Below are 20,913 nucleotides of genomic sequence, written 5' to 3'. Positions count from 1 at the left end.
TCTTCTCGCGCCTTTTGGCATTTCTTTCTCCTACATTTCTGGCTGCATTTATTTCTGTATTCATTCATTAGGTGAGAAGAAGGGTCAGATGCATGTTAGCTGTATGAAGAGATCGGAAGAGATTGAAAGCTAATTTGATGCAATTTGAATCACAATTTTTTGACTAAATTGAGACTGCTAATTGTGTACCATTTTATCGAGTGAAACCTACTAATTGTGTTGCTTCACATGCAAGCGCTGAAAATGCTAATTGTGTACCATTTTATCGAGTGAATCGAGCGAAACCTAGTAATTGTGTTTCTTGACATGCAAGCGCTGAAAATGCGCATATTTTTTGGAGCCGGAAGTCGAAATCGCAGCTTGTCCAATAGCAGCGTGGTCCCTAAGCGTGGCCGAGCTACCGGAAAATGGAGACAAACATACCTCGTTTAACTTGGTTAGCTTCCGTTAGCTAAACTAACTGCACTTAGACTGACGATGTCATACTCATGATTCTAGTCAGAATATGAGTCTGATACCGAACCATTGGGCTGTGATTATGGTGCGTGTTTCAACGAACCAGGAAAGAAAATGCCTATTCGCTGAATTGGATACCTAGAACCAATCAGAGCAACGTAGTATTACCATCTGATAGATTAAACTTTTACCTGATCCCGTAGGAAGGAAGGCAAAAACATCTTTTCAATATACAAATGCCTTGATCGCGTTTCTCTGTTCCTCTTTCAAAATGAATGCGCTGTCAATATCTGTTGAGATATGCCTGCTCACGTTAATTAATTAGCATTAAGGCTACAAGCTACAGTTTGTTTCAATGGGTTTTTTGTGTACACGTTAGCAAGGACCTAAAAATAATGGTCTAGAGAGCTTTAGTTAAGAAAAACAATACTCTGCAACATTCGTGTTGCACATGCACAACTAACCGAGTCAATGTAGACATTAAAAAGTCGTGTAGATGGCTTAATTCACATAAAATATTCCCCACTAAGCACCCGAGACGCGGCCATCTTGGTCGGAGTTCGAATCTACCGGTTAATTCAACTGAAGCGTTGGTTTCTGTCCATCAACGTATAAAGCCCGCCCAGACAATTTCATTGGTACGGTATAATCCGACCGATATACTCTCCCCCAACTAGCACAGAGCCAGACTGAATCTCCCAGACCAAAAATGTTGTGGGCGGAGTTCAGGCTGGTATCCAGGCTAAACTGCACTGCTTAGCTTCCATGTGTAAATGTAAATGTAGGAGAAAGAAATGCAAAAAGGCGCGAGAAGAAATAAATACGGTACGGGAAATAGCACGGTAAAAAATGTGTAAATAAATAGAAAAATAAAAGGAGGAAGAAATTAATTTGGGAATTAATGTAAGCGTAAATAAAAAGGACTCCTTTCCATTCAAATAACTGCATGATATATTTTTTCTAATGCTTTTCTTTGGTGCATTTTTAGTCATTTTATTTATTTATGACTCACATTTTTACATATGTATTTATTTTTAATTATGTCATTTTTGGCTTTCCATAATTTTAATCCACATTACACAGGCGATGGAAACAAGCAGACCACAATCTTTAACCAAAACAATCTCACACCTAATGATTCCAGTCAGTGGTCAGTAAAATACCTATTTTGCCATTGTTTTTACGCGAAATGTACAATTATTATTAGGCCTGCTGTTATTGTCCCGTTTAGCTACATCTATTAGGCTATTCTTTAGTAAAGGCCCTAGTTGCCCATAGTTGAGGCAGCATTTTCTGTTCATTAGGCTAACTGTTGATCATGGTCAACACACTAACACTGCCTACTGCACCTGTAAAGAAATTGCATGAGTTTCAGCCAACCCTACTGATAACTTGTGAGACGCACATTAAGCATGAATAATTTATATCAGATGTAGCCTAATATAGATGAAGGATGCAAATGATATGACAGGCTATCTTTTACACACGGTACAGTTATTAGACCGGCCATCACAGTGCCATGTTACTGAAATTGGCCCTTACAGGGAGAGCAATACGAGCCTGAAAAAAGTAAGTGTCCCGCCTGCAGGTTAAAGCTTCTGTAGAGAGAACAACGATCATTTTATGTCTTGTGTAGGCTAATATCAAGGGGACAAATAATCCTTAGTTGGGCTGGTTCAATAAACTTTGAGCTTCAGATAGTGTCGAGACCTTACCATATCTTTGTACAGCACAAACTGTCAAACAGTAGCCTGGGCTTAGGCTAGTCTGCAGTACAATGTCCAGGGACAGTAGAAGCACACAGCATATTAAAAACTTTGTAGGTCTAGTTCACCAGAGCAAGTTCAAAGATATGACTCCTGTTTAGTGTTATAAATACGGAGATAACTTTTCGAAATGTTGTGACCTGGTCGGCTAATATCACTGGGGGGTTTGCTTGACTGAATATTGATCATCGGAAAAGCACAACAAATCGCATTCTTGATTTGTGTCAAATTCATTGCGATGACAGAATAAACGTACTATGAAAATGCAAAACTAGAATATAATTTAGGCCTACCCCTACCAATTACCAATAGGCTACTATAATGGTATTCACAGCGCTGGTATGTGTTTTGTTTAGCCTACTAAATTAAACTTTTAAAATATGGCCACAGTGGTTACCACATCTTGTGTAAAACTATTACTTCAGATGTATTTAGCCTAGTTGTAATTGTTTTATTTAATTCAGATAATTCAGTTGTAGTCTACAACGTCATGCTATAACGGGAGCATAAATAAGATTTATGAAGAGTTATGTCTTTAAGAGAGACGTAATTTCCATGGGTTGATTGTTTTGATAAGGGATATGCGTAACATGTATATAATTAGATTTTTGTGTGTGTCATGAAACATTTTTACAACAGGCCTATACCACAATGGGCCTCATTTATAAAACGTTGCGTAGACACCATCCTACATTTGGTCTAAGACATTTCCTGAAATGAGCGTAAGTGAGATCCACAGAAACGAACGTAGCCTACACACACAAAAACACGTGTACGCCAATCCTTCGGTTATAAATCACAAATGGTCGTGAAATTGTGCGCAACTGAATCTCCGCCCTCAAAACGCCCCTATTTAATCTAATCAGCATATTATCAATGCACAAACAGAGCGCATCCTCAATGCACAAACTCTCTGTGACAGTGGCAATCAAGAAAGAAACATGTAATCAGAAGAATTAAAGTGAGGCTGACATCGACGTTCTGCTGATGGAAGAGCAGATGCGGGCCAAAACATCGTTAGAAAGCCTGTCTGGTGGCGTAATGGCAAAAGCAAAGTAGGCTATGTGAAATGTAGTAGACACGTCTCCGAAGCACCAGAAGCCGCATACGGCAGCAGCACCATGGCTTTGGTGCGCTCCACTACCGACCGCGCACGGGCATGTGCTGTATTGAAGTGGGCTTCCTAGGCTGTTTGAGTGTGCACAATCTGGATGAGAATACTGTTTTACGCGGGAAATCCTCTTTGACAATTTGCTGTTCCTGGGCACTGTATGGGATTTTAATTGATGCGGGCATATAGAGGGATAATACTGCAATGAACATAGGGCAAAATTCTGCTTAATGATGACGGGGATGCGGGCATATAGAGGGATAATACTGCAAATGAACATAGGGCAAAACTCTGCTTAATGATGACGGGGATTGCTCGACTGGTCTCCAATTTCTCCTCGGAAAGTTCCTGTAGCCAGGAATCCAACAGCCAAAACCTGAACGTGTATGGCCTGTAGACGAGAGGCCATTTGGGCACAACGCTCTCGGCAAGCGGTACCTAGGCTACTTATCAGCCATAGCCTACATCATCTTGTGTCAAAAAGTCTGCGCGATCACGAAAAAATCCTTTCTCTCCTTATTGCGCAGTTGGCAATATCCTCTAACAACGCCAATGCAGCCATACCTCCTAATGAAAACTAAGCCACTATTAGACTTTCTATAGGCTATAGATTGAGCGAAATGTTTTACACTTGTGACATTAAAACGGAATAGCCTATTTTTTAGACGTGAATCTAATTCATGTGTGAATTGTTCTAGTAGTTTAATTGATTTTATTGAGCTTTGAGTTCTAAATTCCTGCAGTACTCCAGTATTGCCACAAGGAAATGTACTTACACGAACTAAAACCAGACGTAGAGATACGTCCTTTTCTACGTCTAAGACGGTTTTTATAAATCTGTACTTAGACGTGGATTTGATCGCACGCACAGTCTAAGATCAATTCTGTGCGTAAGTACGTTTTATAAATGAGGCCCAATGGGCCTCATTTATAAAACGTTGCGTAGAAACCATCCTACATTTTGTCTAAGACATCTCCTGAAATGAGCCTAAGTGAGATCCACAGTAAACAGACGTACACACAAAAAACACGTGTACGCCAATCCTTCGGTTATAAATCACAAATGGTCGTGAAATTGTGCGCAACTGAATCTCCGCCCTCAAAACGCCCCTATTTAATCTAATCAGCATATTATCAATGCACAAACAGAGCGCATCCTCAATGCACAAACTCTCTGTGACAGTGGCAAGCAAGAAAGAAACATGTAAACAGAAGAATTAAAGTGAGGCTGACATCGACGTTCTGCTGATGGAACAGCAGATGCGGGCCAAAACATCGTTAGAAAAGCCTGTCTGGTGGCGTAATGGCAAAAGCAAAGTATTTGACATGTAGAAGGCACGTCTCCGAAGCACCAGCGGCCGCAACTGTCGCACTGCTGCTCCAGCATCGGAGTCTCGCTGGCCATCGCCACCTTCCCTTAGGCATGCCTTTGCTGTGCTCCACTACCAACCGCGCACGGGCATGTGCTGTATTAAAGTGGTCTTCCTAGGCTGTTTGAGTGTGCGCAATCTGGATGAAAATACATTGGGAACCCTGTTTTACGCAGGAAATCCTCTTACACATTTTGCTTTTCCTGGGCACTGTATGGAAATCTAATACATTACGGGCATATAAAGTGATAATACTGCGAAGAACATCGGCAAAATTCTGCTAAATGAATTCCAATTTCTCATCGGAACGTTCCTGTAGCCAGGAATCCAAGAACAGACAAAACCTCAACGTGTATGGCCTGGTTGCATCTGGTGCGCCTCTGTAGACGAGAGGCTATTTGGGCACAACGCTCTGGACAAGCTGTAGGCCTACCTGCTTATCAGCCATACAGTACATCATCCTGTGTCAAAAAGTGTGCGCGATCACGAAAAAACCCTTTCTCTCCTTATTGCGCAGTTGGCAATATCCTCTAACAACGCCAATGCAGCTATATCTCCTAATGAAAACTAAGCCACGATTAGACTTTCTATAGGCTATAGATTGAGCGAAATGTTTTACACTTGTGAAATAAAAACGGAATACCTATTATACGTGAATCTCATTCATGTGTGAATTGTTCTAATAGTTTAATTGATTTTATTGAGCGAAACATTCGCCCTAATGGTGACGGTGGTGCACGATGATGATAATGAAACTGCGTGTCGGCGCTTTGAGTTCTAAATTCCTGCAGTACTCCAGTATTGCCACAAGGAAATGTACTTACACGAACTAAAACCAGACGCAGAGATACGTCCTTTTCTACGTCTAAGACGGTTTTTATAAATCTGTACTTAGACGTGGATTTGATCGCACGCACAGTCTAAGATCAATTCTGTGCGTAAGTACGTTTTATAAATGAGGCCCAATGTATCATAAAATAGCCGTAGAGTGTTATTTTGTCAACACCACACACCACACATTTTTATTTGCCGCGCTAAATAGAATAACCCACTGGTACGCAGCGGGAAGAGAGACTGTTTCATTTGAATGAGATCACACGATTGACTGATGTAAAAACCTCAACGAGTGTTATCTTCACCTTCGTCATATTCAAATACAGACAGGACAGTTTTCATTTGAGTGTTGTTTTACATGAACTGCTCTTAGTAGTGGAGTTGAAACACGGAATCAGGGAATCACATCTTACCAGAACAGAACTGGTATTGAGTGGTCTGATGTTCCTCTGTGTGACATATACATAAAAACAAACACCCATTTTAGCAATTGAAGCAGGCAGCTCACATTTTTAACTGCATTGCCCTGTTCAAAGTGCACTGCAACCATCTTCACAAATGTAATGCTGTGTTAGGTTTATAGGCTAGGCTTTCAAACATTCTTTATTACAAACCCGATTCCAAAAAAGTTGGGACACTGTACAGATTGTGAATAAAAAAGGAATGCAATCATTTACAAATCTCATAAACTTATATTGTATTCACAATAGAATATAGATAACATATCAATTGTTGAAAGTGAGACATTTTGAAATGTCATGCCAATTATTGGCTCATTTGGGATTTCATGAGAGCTACATATTCCAAAAAAGTTGGGACAGGTAAAGATAAGAGGCTGGAAAAGTTAAATGCACATAGAAGGAACAGCTGGGGGACCAATTTGCAACTTGTCAGGTCAGTTGGCAACATAATTGGGTATACAAAGAGCCTCTCAGAGTGTCAATGTCTCTCAGAAGTCAAGATGGGGAGAGGATCACCAATTCCCCCAATGCTGCGGCAAAAAATAGTGGATCAATATCAGAAAGGAGTTTCTCAGAGAAAAATAGCAAAGAGTTTGAAGTTACCATCATCTACAGTGCATAATATCATCCAAAGATTCAGAGAATCTGGAACAATCTCTGTGCGTAAGGATCAAGGCCGGAAAACCATACTGGATGCCCGTGATCTTCGGGCCCTTAGACGCCACTGCATCACAAACAGGAATGCTACTGTAATGGAAATCACGAAATGGGCTCAGGAATACTTCCAGAAAACATTGTCAGTGAACACAATCCACCGTGCCATTCGCCGTTGCCGGCTGAAACTCTATAGATCAAAAAAGAAGCCATATCTAAACATGATCCAGAAGCGCAGGCGTGATCTCTGGGCCAAGGCTCATTTAAAATGGACTGTGGCAAAGTGGAAAACTGTTCTGTGGTCAGACGAATACAAATTTGAAGTTCTTTTTGGAAAACTGGGACGCCATGTCATCCGGACTAAAGAGGACAAGGACAACCCAAGTTGTTATCAGCGCTCAGTTCACAAGCCTGCATCTCTGATGGTATGGGGTTCCATGAGTGCGTGTGGCATGGGCAGCTTACACATCTGGAAAGGCACCATCAATGCTGAAAGGTATGTCCAACTTCTAGAACAACACATGCTCCCATCCAGACGTCGTCTCTTTCAGGGAAGACCTTGCATTTTCCAACAAGACAATGCCAGACCACATACTGCATCAATTACAACATCATGGCTGCGTAGAAGAAGGATCCGGGTACTGAAATGGCCAGCCTGCAGTCCACATCTTTCACCCATAAAAAACATTTGGCGCATCATAAAGAGGAAGATGCGACAAAGAAGACCTAAGACAGTTGAGCAACTAGAAGAAGGGACAACATTCCTATTCCTAAACTTGAGCAACTTGTCTCCTCAGTTCCCAGACATCTGCAGACAGTTATAAAACGAAGAGGGGATGCCACACAGTGGTAAACATGGCCTTGTCCCAACTTTTTTGAGGTGTGTTGATGCCATGAAATTTGAAATCAACTTATTTTTCCCTTAAAATTATACATTTTCTTAGTTCAAACATTTGATATGTCATCTATGTTGTATTCTGAATAAAATACTGAACTTTGAAACTTCCACATCATTGCATTCTGTTTTTATTCACAATTTGTACTGTGTCCCAACTTTTTTGGAATCGGGTTTGTATATTGGGCCATGCCACATAGGGAAGCAATTAGTGTAATTAACTTGATGTGTGGCTCTTGATGTTTGTATGATATGTTTCATATGTGTCAGTGTTAACTTCTGTAATGGGAAGGCAAGCATGGCAGGATTGAGCTGTAAACAGCGTGCTAGTTCATGTGGCCTTCCATTCATTCTAAACCTGATCCTGTTTAAGTGGCTTAGTGTAGCGCATAGTGTAATCTGAGTCACGTGTAGTCAGTGGACTAATCAGCTAAAACCAACTGTGACGAAGCCTTATCTATGATACCCAACCCACTCTTCCACTACTGACACATTCCACCACTACTGGACCACTATGGTTAGTGGAACCCTTCATCTTAGAGGTATTTGCTCATGCCTTATTCCTCTGTGTTTTGTGACACAATCAAATTTGCCATTTTGTTGTCTTTCTCACTGCCACCCCAACAGCTTGGCTTTGGTTCACATTGTTGTCAGGTCTTCACAGTGCACACAGCTCCCTGCATTGGGTCATTGGCCACTTTGAGCTGGCTAAGATGATACTCTTTGGTCGTTGCATAATTACAACAAAATCATAAGGGCACACTACGAAAACACAAATACACAAGGGATGTGTCTTATGGGCTCACATTGTTCATGTGTCTGTGGTGTTATGTGAAGTTCGTTTTTTGTGTGTCTAACTGGGGGAGAGAGGGCAAGAGTAGAAAGACACAAAGAGTAAATAACATGGATCTGTAAGTAAGGCTTAGTGCATGGATAACTGGATGATTGATTTCCACACAGGATGCTAATTAAGGGTCTTTTTATTTGGATATTCTCCAGGTGGTACGGGCAAGCTGAGTCACACTGATATTATAAGCATGGTTTTCTCCCATGTTTTTTCCTTCACAGATCCAGGCATGAGTCTGGCTCTTTACAACCAAAGGATTTTGCAAACAACAAACTCATTGTCCCAAGATGCCGAGAAGTGACACCTGGCCAGGTGGAATTGTGCTAGACACAATGAAAGAGATGGACAGCGCAGGAAGTTGTGACAGTGTTGACAGCATCAATTCTGGATTTGTAAGTGACCTCATCTTTTGACACACAACTATCCAATAGAAAGTGTATAATGAATACTGATATAGAAAAAAGTTAACGACCGTAGCTGAATTTAACGGCACCACTGTGTGAAGTATCCAGGTGGTTATAGCATGGTGTGTGATTTCCCTGGTTTCCAGAGCGATGACAGCCTAGAGCACCTCTCTGCTGAGGAGAGAGCCTGCCTCATGTTTCTGGAGGAGACCATCGAGGCCCTGGAGACGGAGGAGGACAGTGGACTGTCCAATGACGAGCCAGACCAACCCCAGGGGCCGGGGAATTTGGTCACTAGAATGGCAAACCTCTCTGCCTCCATGACCCACAGCAAAGTCACTGGTGTGTGTTCACTGCTGCTCTGGACATCCATACAGTATCTTACTAGTATTCAATAGATTTATTATAAAATAATAAATGTCTTTTAACTTCATTCTTCTCCTGGTCATTTTGTGTTGTTTACTTTGTAATTAAGTTGAAAGAGAGTAAATACACATTGATGGTTGTTTTGTTGTTTGCCTTTCAGATGTATCCATTTGTCACAAGGCAGAGCCCATGAACAAAATCAGCAAAGACCATAACAAGATCCTGAATTATCTGGTTCCTACACCTTTGGTCCTGGCCAATGGGTCGTCCAGTGTCCTTTCCAAGGTGAGGAAGGGAGGGAGTTTCCCCAAACCGACTACGGCGGCTGTGAACATCAAGGCACAGCCTACGGTCCCATCTGAGGTGAACGTGGTGGTGATACCACCTCCGGTGAAATGGAACAGCAGCCCGATGACAGCCGGGGTACATCCAGCCCAGTGGGAGCAGAGGCCGGAGTGTCCATCACCGAGGGGGGTGCTGTCGTACGAGGGCCTCGTGCAGCTCCGTAAGACTACCTCCATGAAGAGAGTCCAGGAAGCCTCCCAGACCCCAGAGACTCAGGATAAGCAGCTCTCTAAGCCAATTAAACACATTCTCCTTGATGATAAGAGTCCACATGCACAAGCTGACCAATCCGCTGAAAGAAAGCCTAGCCCTCCTGTTGTGGCACCTAAACCTAAAAAGATCCCCTCAAATATTGCCTCTCCACAGACTGACAAGACTGTTATGAATCCTCAGAAGGTTAGGATGGAGGCCTTGTATAAACTGGGCCTCCTGAAGGATCAGGAATCATCCTCAAGTCCCTCTCCGAGACAGCCGTATCATTCCAAATGGGTACGCCCACATGGGTGTCCACCTCCTCCTCCTCGCTCAACCCCCAGCTCAGTCCCAAAACCACCCCACTCTAAACCACCCACCGTACCTGCCACAGTGGAGGCCCAAACCAGGCAGACGCACTGGACAAATGGCGTCGTCCATCACCGCTCCCTGAGTGACCTCACGCCCAGTCCTAGGCAGCTGTCGGTGAAATCTGCGACCGGAAAATCGGCCACCCTGGAGCACTCTGGACTCGGCCTCGGCAGCTCGCTCTCCGGCCAGAACATTTCCGTCAGCAGTTATAGGGACGCCAAAAACAACCTGCCACAGCAGGCAAACACCAACGGCGTCCTCCAAAATGGCCAGCCCTCCTCCTCAGCACTGGACATGAGAAAACACTGGGGGGTGGGCTCTTCGTCGCAGAGCAAGTCACAGGAGTCTGGGGCCAAGGGTTATTTTTTGAGCCAGTCAGTGGCCCAGAGTATGCTGATGGTGCCTCGCATGGGTGAGGACCGGCGGGAGGCCCTGAGGAAACTAGGGCTGTTGAAGGACTAGTGGACATTCACTGCCTCCCTCCCTCCCCTCAAAAACTACATTTCCCAAAATTCAAAGTTTTATGTTTGTTGATCTAATATCTGACAAACAAATCACAATTCAGTCATGTGTTCAATTCAGTCTGGATGGCTCCTTCAGCAGTGTAATAATACTGATAGGCTGCAGTCCTCTTACTTCTCTGAAGGTACGTTGTGAGTTGTGACAGGCCTTGTGTGACGTGATTGTTCATGTAAGGAATGTATCTGTGTGTAATATTGTTTGGCTCTGGAAGCTTTTAAGGATGAGAAAGTAATTTCTGGCTATTTATAATGTGAGTACACTTCAATAAAGATGCACTTAGGGCCAGGTGTGAAGTTAGCAATACTGCAACAATGCTAACGTACATCTCAAACACAACTCAACTCAAACTTGTCAAGGTTTAATTTCGTACATTGAACCTAAAATCTTAGTATGAAATAGGACATTTTAGATATAGACCGTTCTGTTATTGTGTTACTACTTGTAACAGCATGGACAAGATCATTTGAAAAGTCAGGCACCTATATGCCCTATTAGTTACAGTCAGTGTTATTACAGGTTATCAAAAAAACACAGTATTCAGTCACAATGTCCATTTTGCAACCACCAAGAATTTCTGTAGAGAGCTCAAGTTCCTCCGTTGTCATTTCTTACTGTCTTCAGTGAAGCAGCAAAGGTCAGCTTTTTCACAAAATAAAATGGTTGTCGCACTTTCTTTCGACTGTTTATCCGTTTGTGGTTGCACAAACATGCCCCTCCAAAAATATTTCACAAGCCTTGGATTCCTGGATTTGAAGCTTGAATTGCTCACTGAAGTAGAATAATAAGGCTTTATGTATTCAAATACGTGGATAAGGCACAAAAGAAATAAGAGCTGTTGGGTAAGACCCCATGGTGTACACACTGGGCTTTCAAATCAAGTTGTTTTTCAATCCCTGGCTTTTCATCATTTATTTACCTAGTTCATTCTTTTCTCCTCGCCTCACAAAAACAATGAGTGGCGGCAAAGAGTGCAGGTTGAGTACCTGAATACCTTTCTTTTAGTTTCAGTCTGCACATTCTGTCTCAAGATCTCTCGTTACCCCACCCCTCCCCACACTATCCCAACAGCTAAACTACTCATCTTACACACTGTGCGCTGGCATTTGAGATCTCTGTCAGCGAGCTCTACATTATCAGATTATCCTGCTCTGTGACCTACCACTGACCGCTCCTAGAACAACAGACAAGGCAAAGTCAAAGAGACCACCGACTGCCATCACCCACCAACACTGCAGAGGAATCACTGACCTTAACGACACGTGCAGGGTGTTGCGTGTTTGGTGCATCACCTGGTCATTAAATTACCTCGTTGTCATGACAGCGGAGCAGGATGATCTGATAGCGGAGTGTTATGATTGGGTTGCACTGTTCCGAGCCGGACGTTTTTTGCATAGTGGAGGTGTCACAAAGCTCTTCTGGCAAAGCCACGATTGTATTGTCAAATCAGACTGTCACCATGGTGAGAAATGTGATACAGTGGCAGACACTTGAGACAATAAAAGCACCATTTAAATTCATCCCCTGCCTTCGAGTGTAGGCACAGACATGGGCACATTCACTCTGTGATCAGTTGGGGTTGCAATGCTGGACATCTGCCTTTAAAACAGGTTAACAGGTTTGTTTGTTTATTAAAGGACACATACAGTACATTTGTACTGCTGACACTTATATAGTATATTTTGTCTTCAAACAGCCAACTACACAAACTACAAAACACTGAGGTGCTTAAGGCTAGATGTAACCAGGATGTTTAATATAGAATTAAGCATATACAAAAAAAGGCAGTTTAAATAATGTATTATGGCTATAACACTGAGCAGACATGAAATGTAAATATAACATTACATAATATTGACAGGAACATTTGTGCTAAAACAGAATGCTATATAAGGTAGTGCTGGGGGACATCACAGGTAGTTAAAAGTACTCTTATCTTTAGTTATATCATAGTCAAAATAACAATCTACAAACACAGCTGCAAAATGAATGTTTTCATGGCAGGGTGGCATATGTAGCACTGACTGTAAGGTAAGCTTTGAAAAACTATTTTACATTGACCTGTACGGTATAGACCCTACTTAGTGCAACAGGCTCTCCTCAGTGCAACAGATATGTCATCATCTAAGGCGTCTTTTCATCAGGTCAAGGGTCACCATAAGTCAATACTGAAAGTTCAGAGTGGAGTCATGATCCTTGTCATCATCTCCTTCACCATGATTGCCATCGCAGTATTTCTTTTCCTCAGATGCCGTGGTAGGATGTGTGCGCTTTGCTCTTCTTCCTCTTGACCTTGATGTTGGATGGGGGGATGCCCAGTGCCTCCAGGCGGAAGGGCCGAGGCATGAGGGACTCGCTGCTGGATAAGGGGGACAGGCTGGTGCCGCTGGAGCTCAGGTGAGAGCTGCCGTTGCCCAGAGGAGGGGAGTGGAGAGCTGTGGGGGGAAGAAGAAGAAGGATTGATCTTTCTCTACTGGAAATTTAAATGATGACCGTACGATATCATGAAGCCTTGATGATGAATACAAATGACAAAACTCTTGCCGTGCTAGCATAAACCTCCAGTTAGAATTTCCACAATACATGTATAGTTACAAATATAATGCATACATTAAAATTATGTACAAATATACCAGCTCTGTTAAGACAGAGGAAGAAATGTACATATAATATGGTGCCTGTATTATTGAGGATTTAATCCGGATACATTCATTCTTGTCTACACATTCACTCCTCCCTAATCAAGAACACCTTTCAACCGGCCCTTACAGACAGCTCCACCTTGTGTTCATGTTTGGTAGTGTCACATATCAGTATGTTTGGTTAAGTTTGGTAGTGTCACAGTACATGGGGTAGTGCTTCGCCACCAGACTGCTCCTGGTATGACTTGTCTGTGTGTCCTTAATATGGCTCTATGACTTCTATGATGATTTCGGTCACTGGTCTTGCATTCATAAAGTAATCTCTTTAAAATCAGGTTGTAGATTATTCATTTAAAATGTATCAGATTACATATATCTTCTTTTTACACAATCTGCAAGTCACGCTTAGGCCAAATCTGGGTAACCATGCTATACCCTCAGGGATATCTAGTGCTTTCATTAGAAACAAACCTAGCCTCACCCGTATATACCTTCAGGTCACTCAAATGCCATGAGAGCATATATAGAGGCAGCAGCAGCAGGATTTATTTCTTTCTTTATTGCTCCATAATCTTAACATATGCTAGGAACTCCTATAGCTTAAGTGATTACGGCCAATAGGGCCAGTGGCTGCTGCCCTTACCTGTGGCCTTGACAGGCTCTCCTGCCAGCAGCTGGCTGGCCCTCTTGGACTTGAAGTAGTTGCTGGCGATGTTCTCACTGTCACTGCGGCTCAGCATCTCCTTATAGCGATCCTCCTCTTCCTCCTGGGGATGAGCAAGTGAGGAGTACACAGCAGCCACATGACGCCAAAGAAACAACAACACCACCAAAGCACCATCAAAACGACAAAACCCTGTGTTCAAGAGAATATCAAAACAAAACTGCCAGACGAACCTTTTCCAGTATTTTCCAAACAATCTCTAGTGATTAAAACATACAAGCTAACATACCACATTCATTAAATATGGCTATATGCAAATATACCAAGTGTCTTGTGAAAGTTTGTTATTGGTAATTGCTGTAAGGAGTGGACCTCACCATAAAAGGAGGCTCCCCAGGGTCTGAGGCGGAGTTGCGTTGGCCTGGGAGTCGGCCTGCTGGAGCTGCTGCTGAGGGAGACACTGCTGGGAGAGAGAGAGAGAGAGAGAGGCCACCGACAGGTAACCATAGAGATGGGCCCTTTACCTTAGATATGTTTCACTTTCAGCATTAAACTCCATACATAATTAATCACTGACTGACTATTAACATGATGTCAAGGATTTGATAACGAAACATATCATATATGACAACTTGCACGTATAAATATGAAGGAAAGATCTTGGTATAAGATATAAGATGAGTTAAAATGGCTAAAACACATAACCAAGGCTCTGTGATGGATTGTCCTGTCATATTTAAAGGGCACCTGTGTATACATTAGCTCTTGTTCGACACCATAACATAAAACAAAGGTTCCCTTCCTTCCTCCACCCCTCACCTGGAGGTAGGGCGGTCTTCTGCACCAGCACCTCCGGCAGCCTCCAGGTGGCGCTGTCCTCGTCCCACAGTGCTTCCTTGCGCAGGTGCTCGAGGTTGCTGTAGTTGCAGTCTCGGCGCACCAGGGGCACCATGCGCTCCAGCATGGCCTGCAGCAGCTGGCCCTCCCGCTCCAGACGGCGGATGGTGGCCAGGTAGTCATCGCGCTCCAGCTCAAACTCCCACTGCAGGTCACGGATCTCCAGTTTGGCAGCCTTCAGCTGGGCATGCAAGAGAAAAGAGCATTACAGACCATGATTTAAAAGATGAAGAGAGGACATCTTGGAGGACACGACATCTTAGTTGCGAAGGGTCGCAGGCCTGTACTGTGGTAAGAAAATTGACGGTGTACATTTGCTTATTACTGGTATTGGGGGGAAAAAATGCAACCAGACGCAAAGTGTGTATCCTGTTTATAAATTCAATCCCTAATGAAAAAATGTGCGAATGTTTAAAAATCAATCATAATAATAATTCCCAGCCCCCAGGGATGAGAAATTGTTTTCTGGTTGATGTGGAGAGAATCAAAAATCGCTACAATTCTTACACAGTTTTGAAATCCCCACCATAAAATCTGTATATTTTGATTGTAAAAATGTTTTAAAATAAATTACTGGAGGGACTGTTCACCTGAACTAATCAAGGCAATAGGCCAGCTAACCTGCACACATATTGGCTGCCCATGGGTAGCACTGTTCACAGGTGGTATACTCTATTCAGTGTTCTGTTTCATTTTCATGAGCTCCAGAGTGAGCTCACCTTCTCCTGCTTGTTCTCCAGGGCCTTGCTCTTGGCGTGCAGCTCCTCCTGGATGGAGTCGTAGACGTTGAGCAGCACGCTGTCGCCCTCCTCGTTGTTCTGGTTGAGGGCCTGGAGTAGCTGCATCTTCCTCTGGTTGGCCAGAGTCTTCCTCTGGTGCCGCCGCTGCCTCAGCTCCTCGTTGCGCGCCTGCTCTCCCCCGACAAAGTCTTGCTCCAGCTGCTGTAGCCTGAAAGCCAGCGCTCACACCGTCATTATACATCACCTACCAGCACCGTCATCACATCCCCACCATCATCATCACCATCATCATCCCCATATTCACCATTACCACCAATCACAATCACCATCAACACGATTGTTATACTTATCAACATCCATCACACTGACCATTAGTATAAACATTTGAGTTATCTTCAGAGCCATCACCATTATATCAGGATTACTACCATATCATCCTAATCATAATAACCATCACAATCAATCATTACAATGCTGAACAAACAAGACCTGTCATGGCTAACCCTGTCATTATGATAGTTCAATTATGAGTAATCACACCAAGCAATCACCACTCATAATATTTGATTGATCACACTTATCATGACTATGCAAACATGCATCGTTGGCCCTCACCTCTTGAGGACGTGTCTCTGGTCCAGTGGTGTTGGGGTGGGTGTGGGGCTGAGCTCAGGTGAGGACCCATCATGCTCAGGTTCTCTCTGTGTGCTGACCGCATGGCCTCCTGTCTGTGCCTGGGGCCATGTACAGCATAAGGGCTTATCAAATGCAGTGCATGTCTAGACTACTCACTGCTAATCACGTGTGAATGACCAGACCCTGACCTTATTAGAGCAGGTGTACTAATATACAGAATTTACGATGTTAAGATCAATGGCATATAGTACACATCACGCATATAGTGTAGCATTTATTGTGAATACTGAATCCTGAAGATAACTTGGACTAAAACAACTTTGAAACTGAGGGGGATATTGTAGGGTGTAGGACAGTGGTTCCCACACATTTCACAGCAGGCCCCCCTTCGACAATGAGAAATTAAATTGGGAACTGGGAACTACTGGTGTAGAGAATGTTAGGAAAGGCTATGACCCCTGGGTAATTGAGGCCGTACCGGAGCCAAGTCTTTCTCTACGGGGATGGCCTCCTGGGGGATAGCGTGACCAGTGATCTCCTCCTCTTCCCTGAAAGGATTTGCACAGTGCTGGCTCCCTGTGGGAGAGAAATAGAAAGAGAGATATGAATAAAGAGAGAATAGAGAGAGAAGAGAATGTGCTCTCTTTTGGGAACATGGTTAATGGGTGTGGTGCTCTCACATTAGCACTTACTGGAATCTGAAATGTGAGAATGTAAAACTGAACTGTTTATGTGACAATAGCCAGAGGCCTTTCTGGTGCTCCAGAAAGTTTTGAAAGAACTATTGTCAGGTTCCAAACTCGGTTTCAGAGGACTTGCATATTTCTACAGAGCACATTTGAAACACAGCCTTTAAATCGACAGCATATTTGAAAAACTGGCCATTATCATCTTCATCGAATAAAATGTGTTCCTAGATCATTAAATAACGCACATATATGACAAAGAGGGTTTAAACTAGGGGTGGGGGAAAAAATCGATTATTCGATTTTAATCGATTCTCTCTAAAACAATTCGGTCTCGATTCAGAAAAGTTCATAATCGATTTTGTAATTTAAAAAAAAAAAAAGTCGAAATGGATTGATAATCGTTTTATCGGCTTAAAATTGATAATCGTTTTTTTTAACACATCCATTTCATGTTGAAATGCAATTATCGATTGATTATCGAATATCAATTCGAAACCGATAAAACGATTATCGATGCATTTTGACTATTGAATCATTTGAGTTTGCAACTCAGAGTCTAAATTGAAGAAAATCAACAGATGAATTACCCTCGCTATTTGCTTTATTAGAGTAAAAGCTTTTAATGGTCACAATTTTGACTTTCTATGAGCAATGCAATAGTCGATGCAGCTTGCATTTCAACATAAAATGGATGTGTAAAAAAATAAAAAAAAAAAATTTTTTTTTTTTAAATTACAAAATCGATTTTAAATCGATAATCGATAATCGATTTTAAATCGAATCGTTGACCTCTGAATCGATTTCGAATCGAATCGTGAGGTGCCAAGAGATTCCCACCCCTAGTTTAAACCCCCCCCTAAATACATACACTCTATAACTGCACACAAGTGCTTTTTTTCTAGATTGTCTAGTTGCAAAGTTGACTTTGAAGGACTGCACAGTCATGTATAAAAGCATTGATAATGCAGAACGGCACCAGTACCCATGATGGTGGCAATGGGTCTGGAAGCTCTTGACCCCACCAGGCCAGCCAGCTTGGTCTCATAGGATGTACGCAGCACAGCCATGGCCTCCTGCAGCTTGGCCTTGGACTCTTGCTCTGCGTTGTAGTCGGCCTGCAGCCTGGCCAGCTTCACCTCATAATCCTGCTCGGGGAGCGGGCCTTTTAGTTTGGTCTGCAGGTGCTACAGCTCATTTCACTTTTGGGTCATTGCATCAAATTCATTCAATTCTTATTTCTATACGGGTTTATCCAATGGCCACTGTGTTAAAGATGCTTTAAAAAAAAAAATCTGACCTGCTTGATTTTCTCCTTCTCCGCCTCACTCTCTAGAGAGCTAGACTGTGGTCTGGAGCGGGGACTAGCCTCGATCTCTGACATCTGACCCTCCAACAAAGCTAAGGATGGAACAGCAAAGCAGAAATAGGTGTTTTTCATGATTTCTCCAGAAGTATCCAAAACACATGTGGTTTTGGCACATTATTTGATTTCTCATCTCTAGTCATCATGTTCATCTATTCCTTAGTTATTTATTGACTACTGAGATGTTTGTACCTTTACAACAACCAGTACTTTCATAGTGAGGAACAGAGGTCATTAACATCAGTAATGATCAGAGATAGTGTTCATGACTTGGATCACATACGATCAGAATTTCAAGGCCTGTCAAAGATTGTTTGTTTTAGTTTTTTTCCCACCATGTCCTATAATAGTAAGAGAAGAGCAGGGTAGGTGCGTGGGTTACAGTATATGAATGTCTCACATGTCAGGGTGGCAGTTCCCAGCTGGCCTGAGAGCAGCGCCCGCAGCTGCTTGATCTCCTCCTGGTACTCGCGCAGCAGGGCGTCCTTGGGGTCCTCATTGATGCGTGGGCGGTTCTGGATGCTCTTGGCTCGATTGGCATAGCGCAGTGTGCTCAGGCTCTCCTCGTAGTTGTCGCCAGCTGGCGAGAGGCAGGCCACCATGAGCGTACGTGTGTTGCCGCCTAGCGAGTCCTGCAGCAACCGCGTCAGCTTGGAGTCACGGTAGGGCACATGCTTGGAGCGCCCATCCACCAGTGCCGAGATGACATTGCCCAGCGCCGACAGCGACAAGTTGATCTTGGTGGCCTCGCGGAGGCGCTCTCCCGTGGCGCCCGTCTTGGTCTGACGCTCACTGCCCGCCAGGTCCACCAGGTTGAGTTTGCCCGCCCGCAGGTGGTCCTTCCCTGCAGCGTCTGAGGATGGTATAGCAGAGTCAACAGAAACACTCAAGATGATGCAGTTTTCCTCTAAAGGAAACACATACTGTATCATGTCTAAAACAAGATGGTTGTGAAAATACAACCCATACATTTTAAAGCGCTCATATAGTATGTATACCAGAGGTGTTTGTGAGAGTAATACAGGCAGTATATCAGTCTACAGAAAAAATCTTGAAGTATCTGAGGATTTTCTTCTATGTACAGTATATGCGAATGAGGATCCCACGCTGAATGTTAGTAACGCAGTGCTGTAAAAAACGTTGGGTTAATCCTCACTCAGTAATGACAATGGTGTGTAATGAGCATATTAGGCCTTGCTAACCAGTGCTGCAGATCTCTAGGTGGATGGTGAAGATTGAGTGGGAGCGGGACGAGTCCTTGTTCATGAGGGTGTAGCCCACTGAGCGGTTACCCCAGCCCTGTGCCATGATGCGCTCACACTCTGCCACGCTGTGCACCGTGTGCATGGACAGGTCTCGCACGTACACACCATGCTCTGGGTGCTCTTTCAGCTGAGTGACACACACACACACACACACACACACACACACACACACACACACACACACACACACACACACACACACACACACACACACACACACACACACACACACACACACAATTAACTTTTTAAAAATAATGTAAGGTCTTAGACACAGAGTACAGCAATTCCACTGTTAAAGGAGGTACTCTCATTAAGACTAGGGAGAGTACACCCATCAAACAGCATTACCACTGGTGGACATCCTTACTTCCATTTTCTGCTTAGTGTCTTTTCCCAAAAGGTCCCGGATTTCTTCATTGTAGATCTCCAGGTAGGATGCCCTGACAAGGAACTTGGTGTTTTCCGCACACTATATGACAAACACAAAAGCAAAGAAACAGACAAACAAAACAACACTGACAAAGGTAGCCCAGTAGCTGTGGTGCAATAGATCACACATTGTTCTCTATCTGAGGCATTGTAGGGAAACTTGAAAATGTCGTGCTTAGTTGTGATGTAGAACTATGTAACATCCTCTTGTGATGATTCAGGGATTGGTATTGGATTTTCATGAAGAAATGATGATTTCTGATGCGAAATAGTCTCAAAATCCCTTGTACCTGGATTGTCTCAAAGACGTGCTCAAATGCTCGGGGAATGACCCCTCTCTGGGAAGAGGGTTCCACTACCCCCTGCATGGTGTAGGACTTTCCACTGCCAGTTTGGCCATAAGCAAATATTGTCCCATTATATCCTTCAGTCACTCCCTGTTCAAGAACATGGTCACAGACAAAGAGGCATGACATAGCTGAACAAAATATGTTACACATAGAAATGCTTTAAACAGTGCAAATCAAATGCAGTTTTAAGCTGTCATTCTGCAAGAGGTCAAACACCAGCACTAGCAACACTAGCAGCATGTCAGACTATCTACAGTTACAAGGTGTATGGTTTCAGATTTGAAATTCAAGCTTCCAGTTAGGCTACCTAGCAGTCAGGTGCGTGTGTAGACGGGTTAGTATGTACTTTTCCGCATGTATTATGACATAACAACACTTACTTCAACCAAAGGATAGGCCATCTCGTTGTACATTTGCTCCGTGGTTTGGTCGATGAAATAAGTTCCATCAAACGTGAACTGCTTAGGTGGCTCGCTGGAGGCTCCTGGCTTCTCGATAAAGCACTGACACAGACTTGTCTCAATTGAAACAATCATTTTAGAGTTCAGTGCCTTCTCTCTGTCATTCATTGGACGACATCTAACCACAACTTTCACCGATTCTGATGCCATTATTCAAATGTAATATGTATATAATCCAAGGG

General features: G+C 43.2%; 2 protein-coding genes across 2 annotated transcripts; one reads left to right on the top strand and one right to left on the bottom strand.

Annotated features, from left to right (window-relative positions):
- Positions 1-8,681: 8,681 nt before the first annotated feature.
- Positions 8,682-10,535, top strand: LOC308370949 (specifically androgen-regulated gene protein; the record flags this gene model as incomplete). The annotated part of the gene is made up of 3 exons (XM_080845699.1): positions 8,682-8,786; positions 8,945-9,140; positions 9,325-10,535. 3 exons carry the CDS (start codon positions 8,682-8,684, stop codon positions 10,533-10,535), a joined length of 1,512 nt encoding a protein of 503 aa, XP_080701825.1.
- A 2,301-nt stretch (positions 10,536-12,836) lies between these two features.
- On the bottom strand, positions 12,837-20,881 carry kif17 (kinesin family member 17; the record flags this gene model as incomplete). Its single annotated transcript, XM_080845688.1, has 14 exons — positions 12,837-13,027; positions 13,878-14,001; positions 14,276-14,361; positions 14,718-14,976; positions 15,515-15,743; positions 16,151-16,269; positions 16,650-16,747; positions 17,843-18,005; positions 18,158-18,258; positions 18,624-19,076; positions 19,426-19,615; positions 19,859-19,960; positions 20,211-20,357; positions 20,651-20,881. The coding sequence occupies 14 exons, from the start codon at positions 20,879-20,881 to the stop codon at positions 12,837-12,839; spliced, it is 2,493 nt and encodes an 830-aa protein (XP_080701814.1).
- Between the last annotated feature and the right edge of the window lie 32 nt (positions 20,882-20,913).

Source organism: Sprattus sprattus, assembly GCF_963457725.1.
Source record: "Sprattus sprattus genome assembly, chromosome: 10".
Lineage (NCBI taxonomy): Eukaryota > Metazoa > Chordata > Actinopteri > Clupeiformes > Clupeidae > Sprattus > Sprattus sprattus.
The sequence above is the reverse complement of the archived record's forward strand: the minus strand, read 5'-3'. Positions and strand labels throughout refer to the sequence as shown.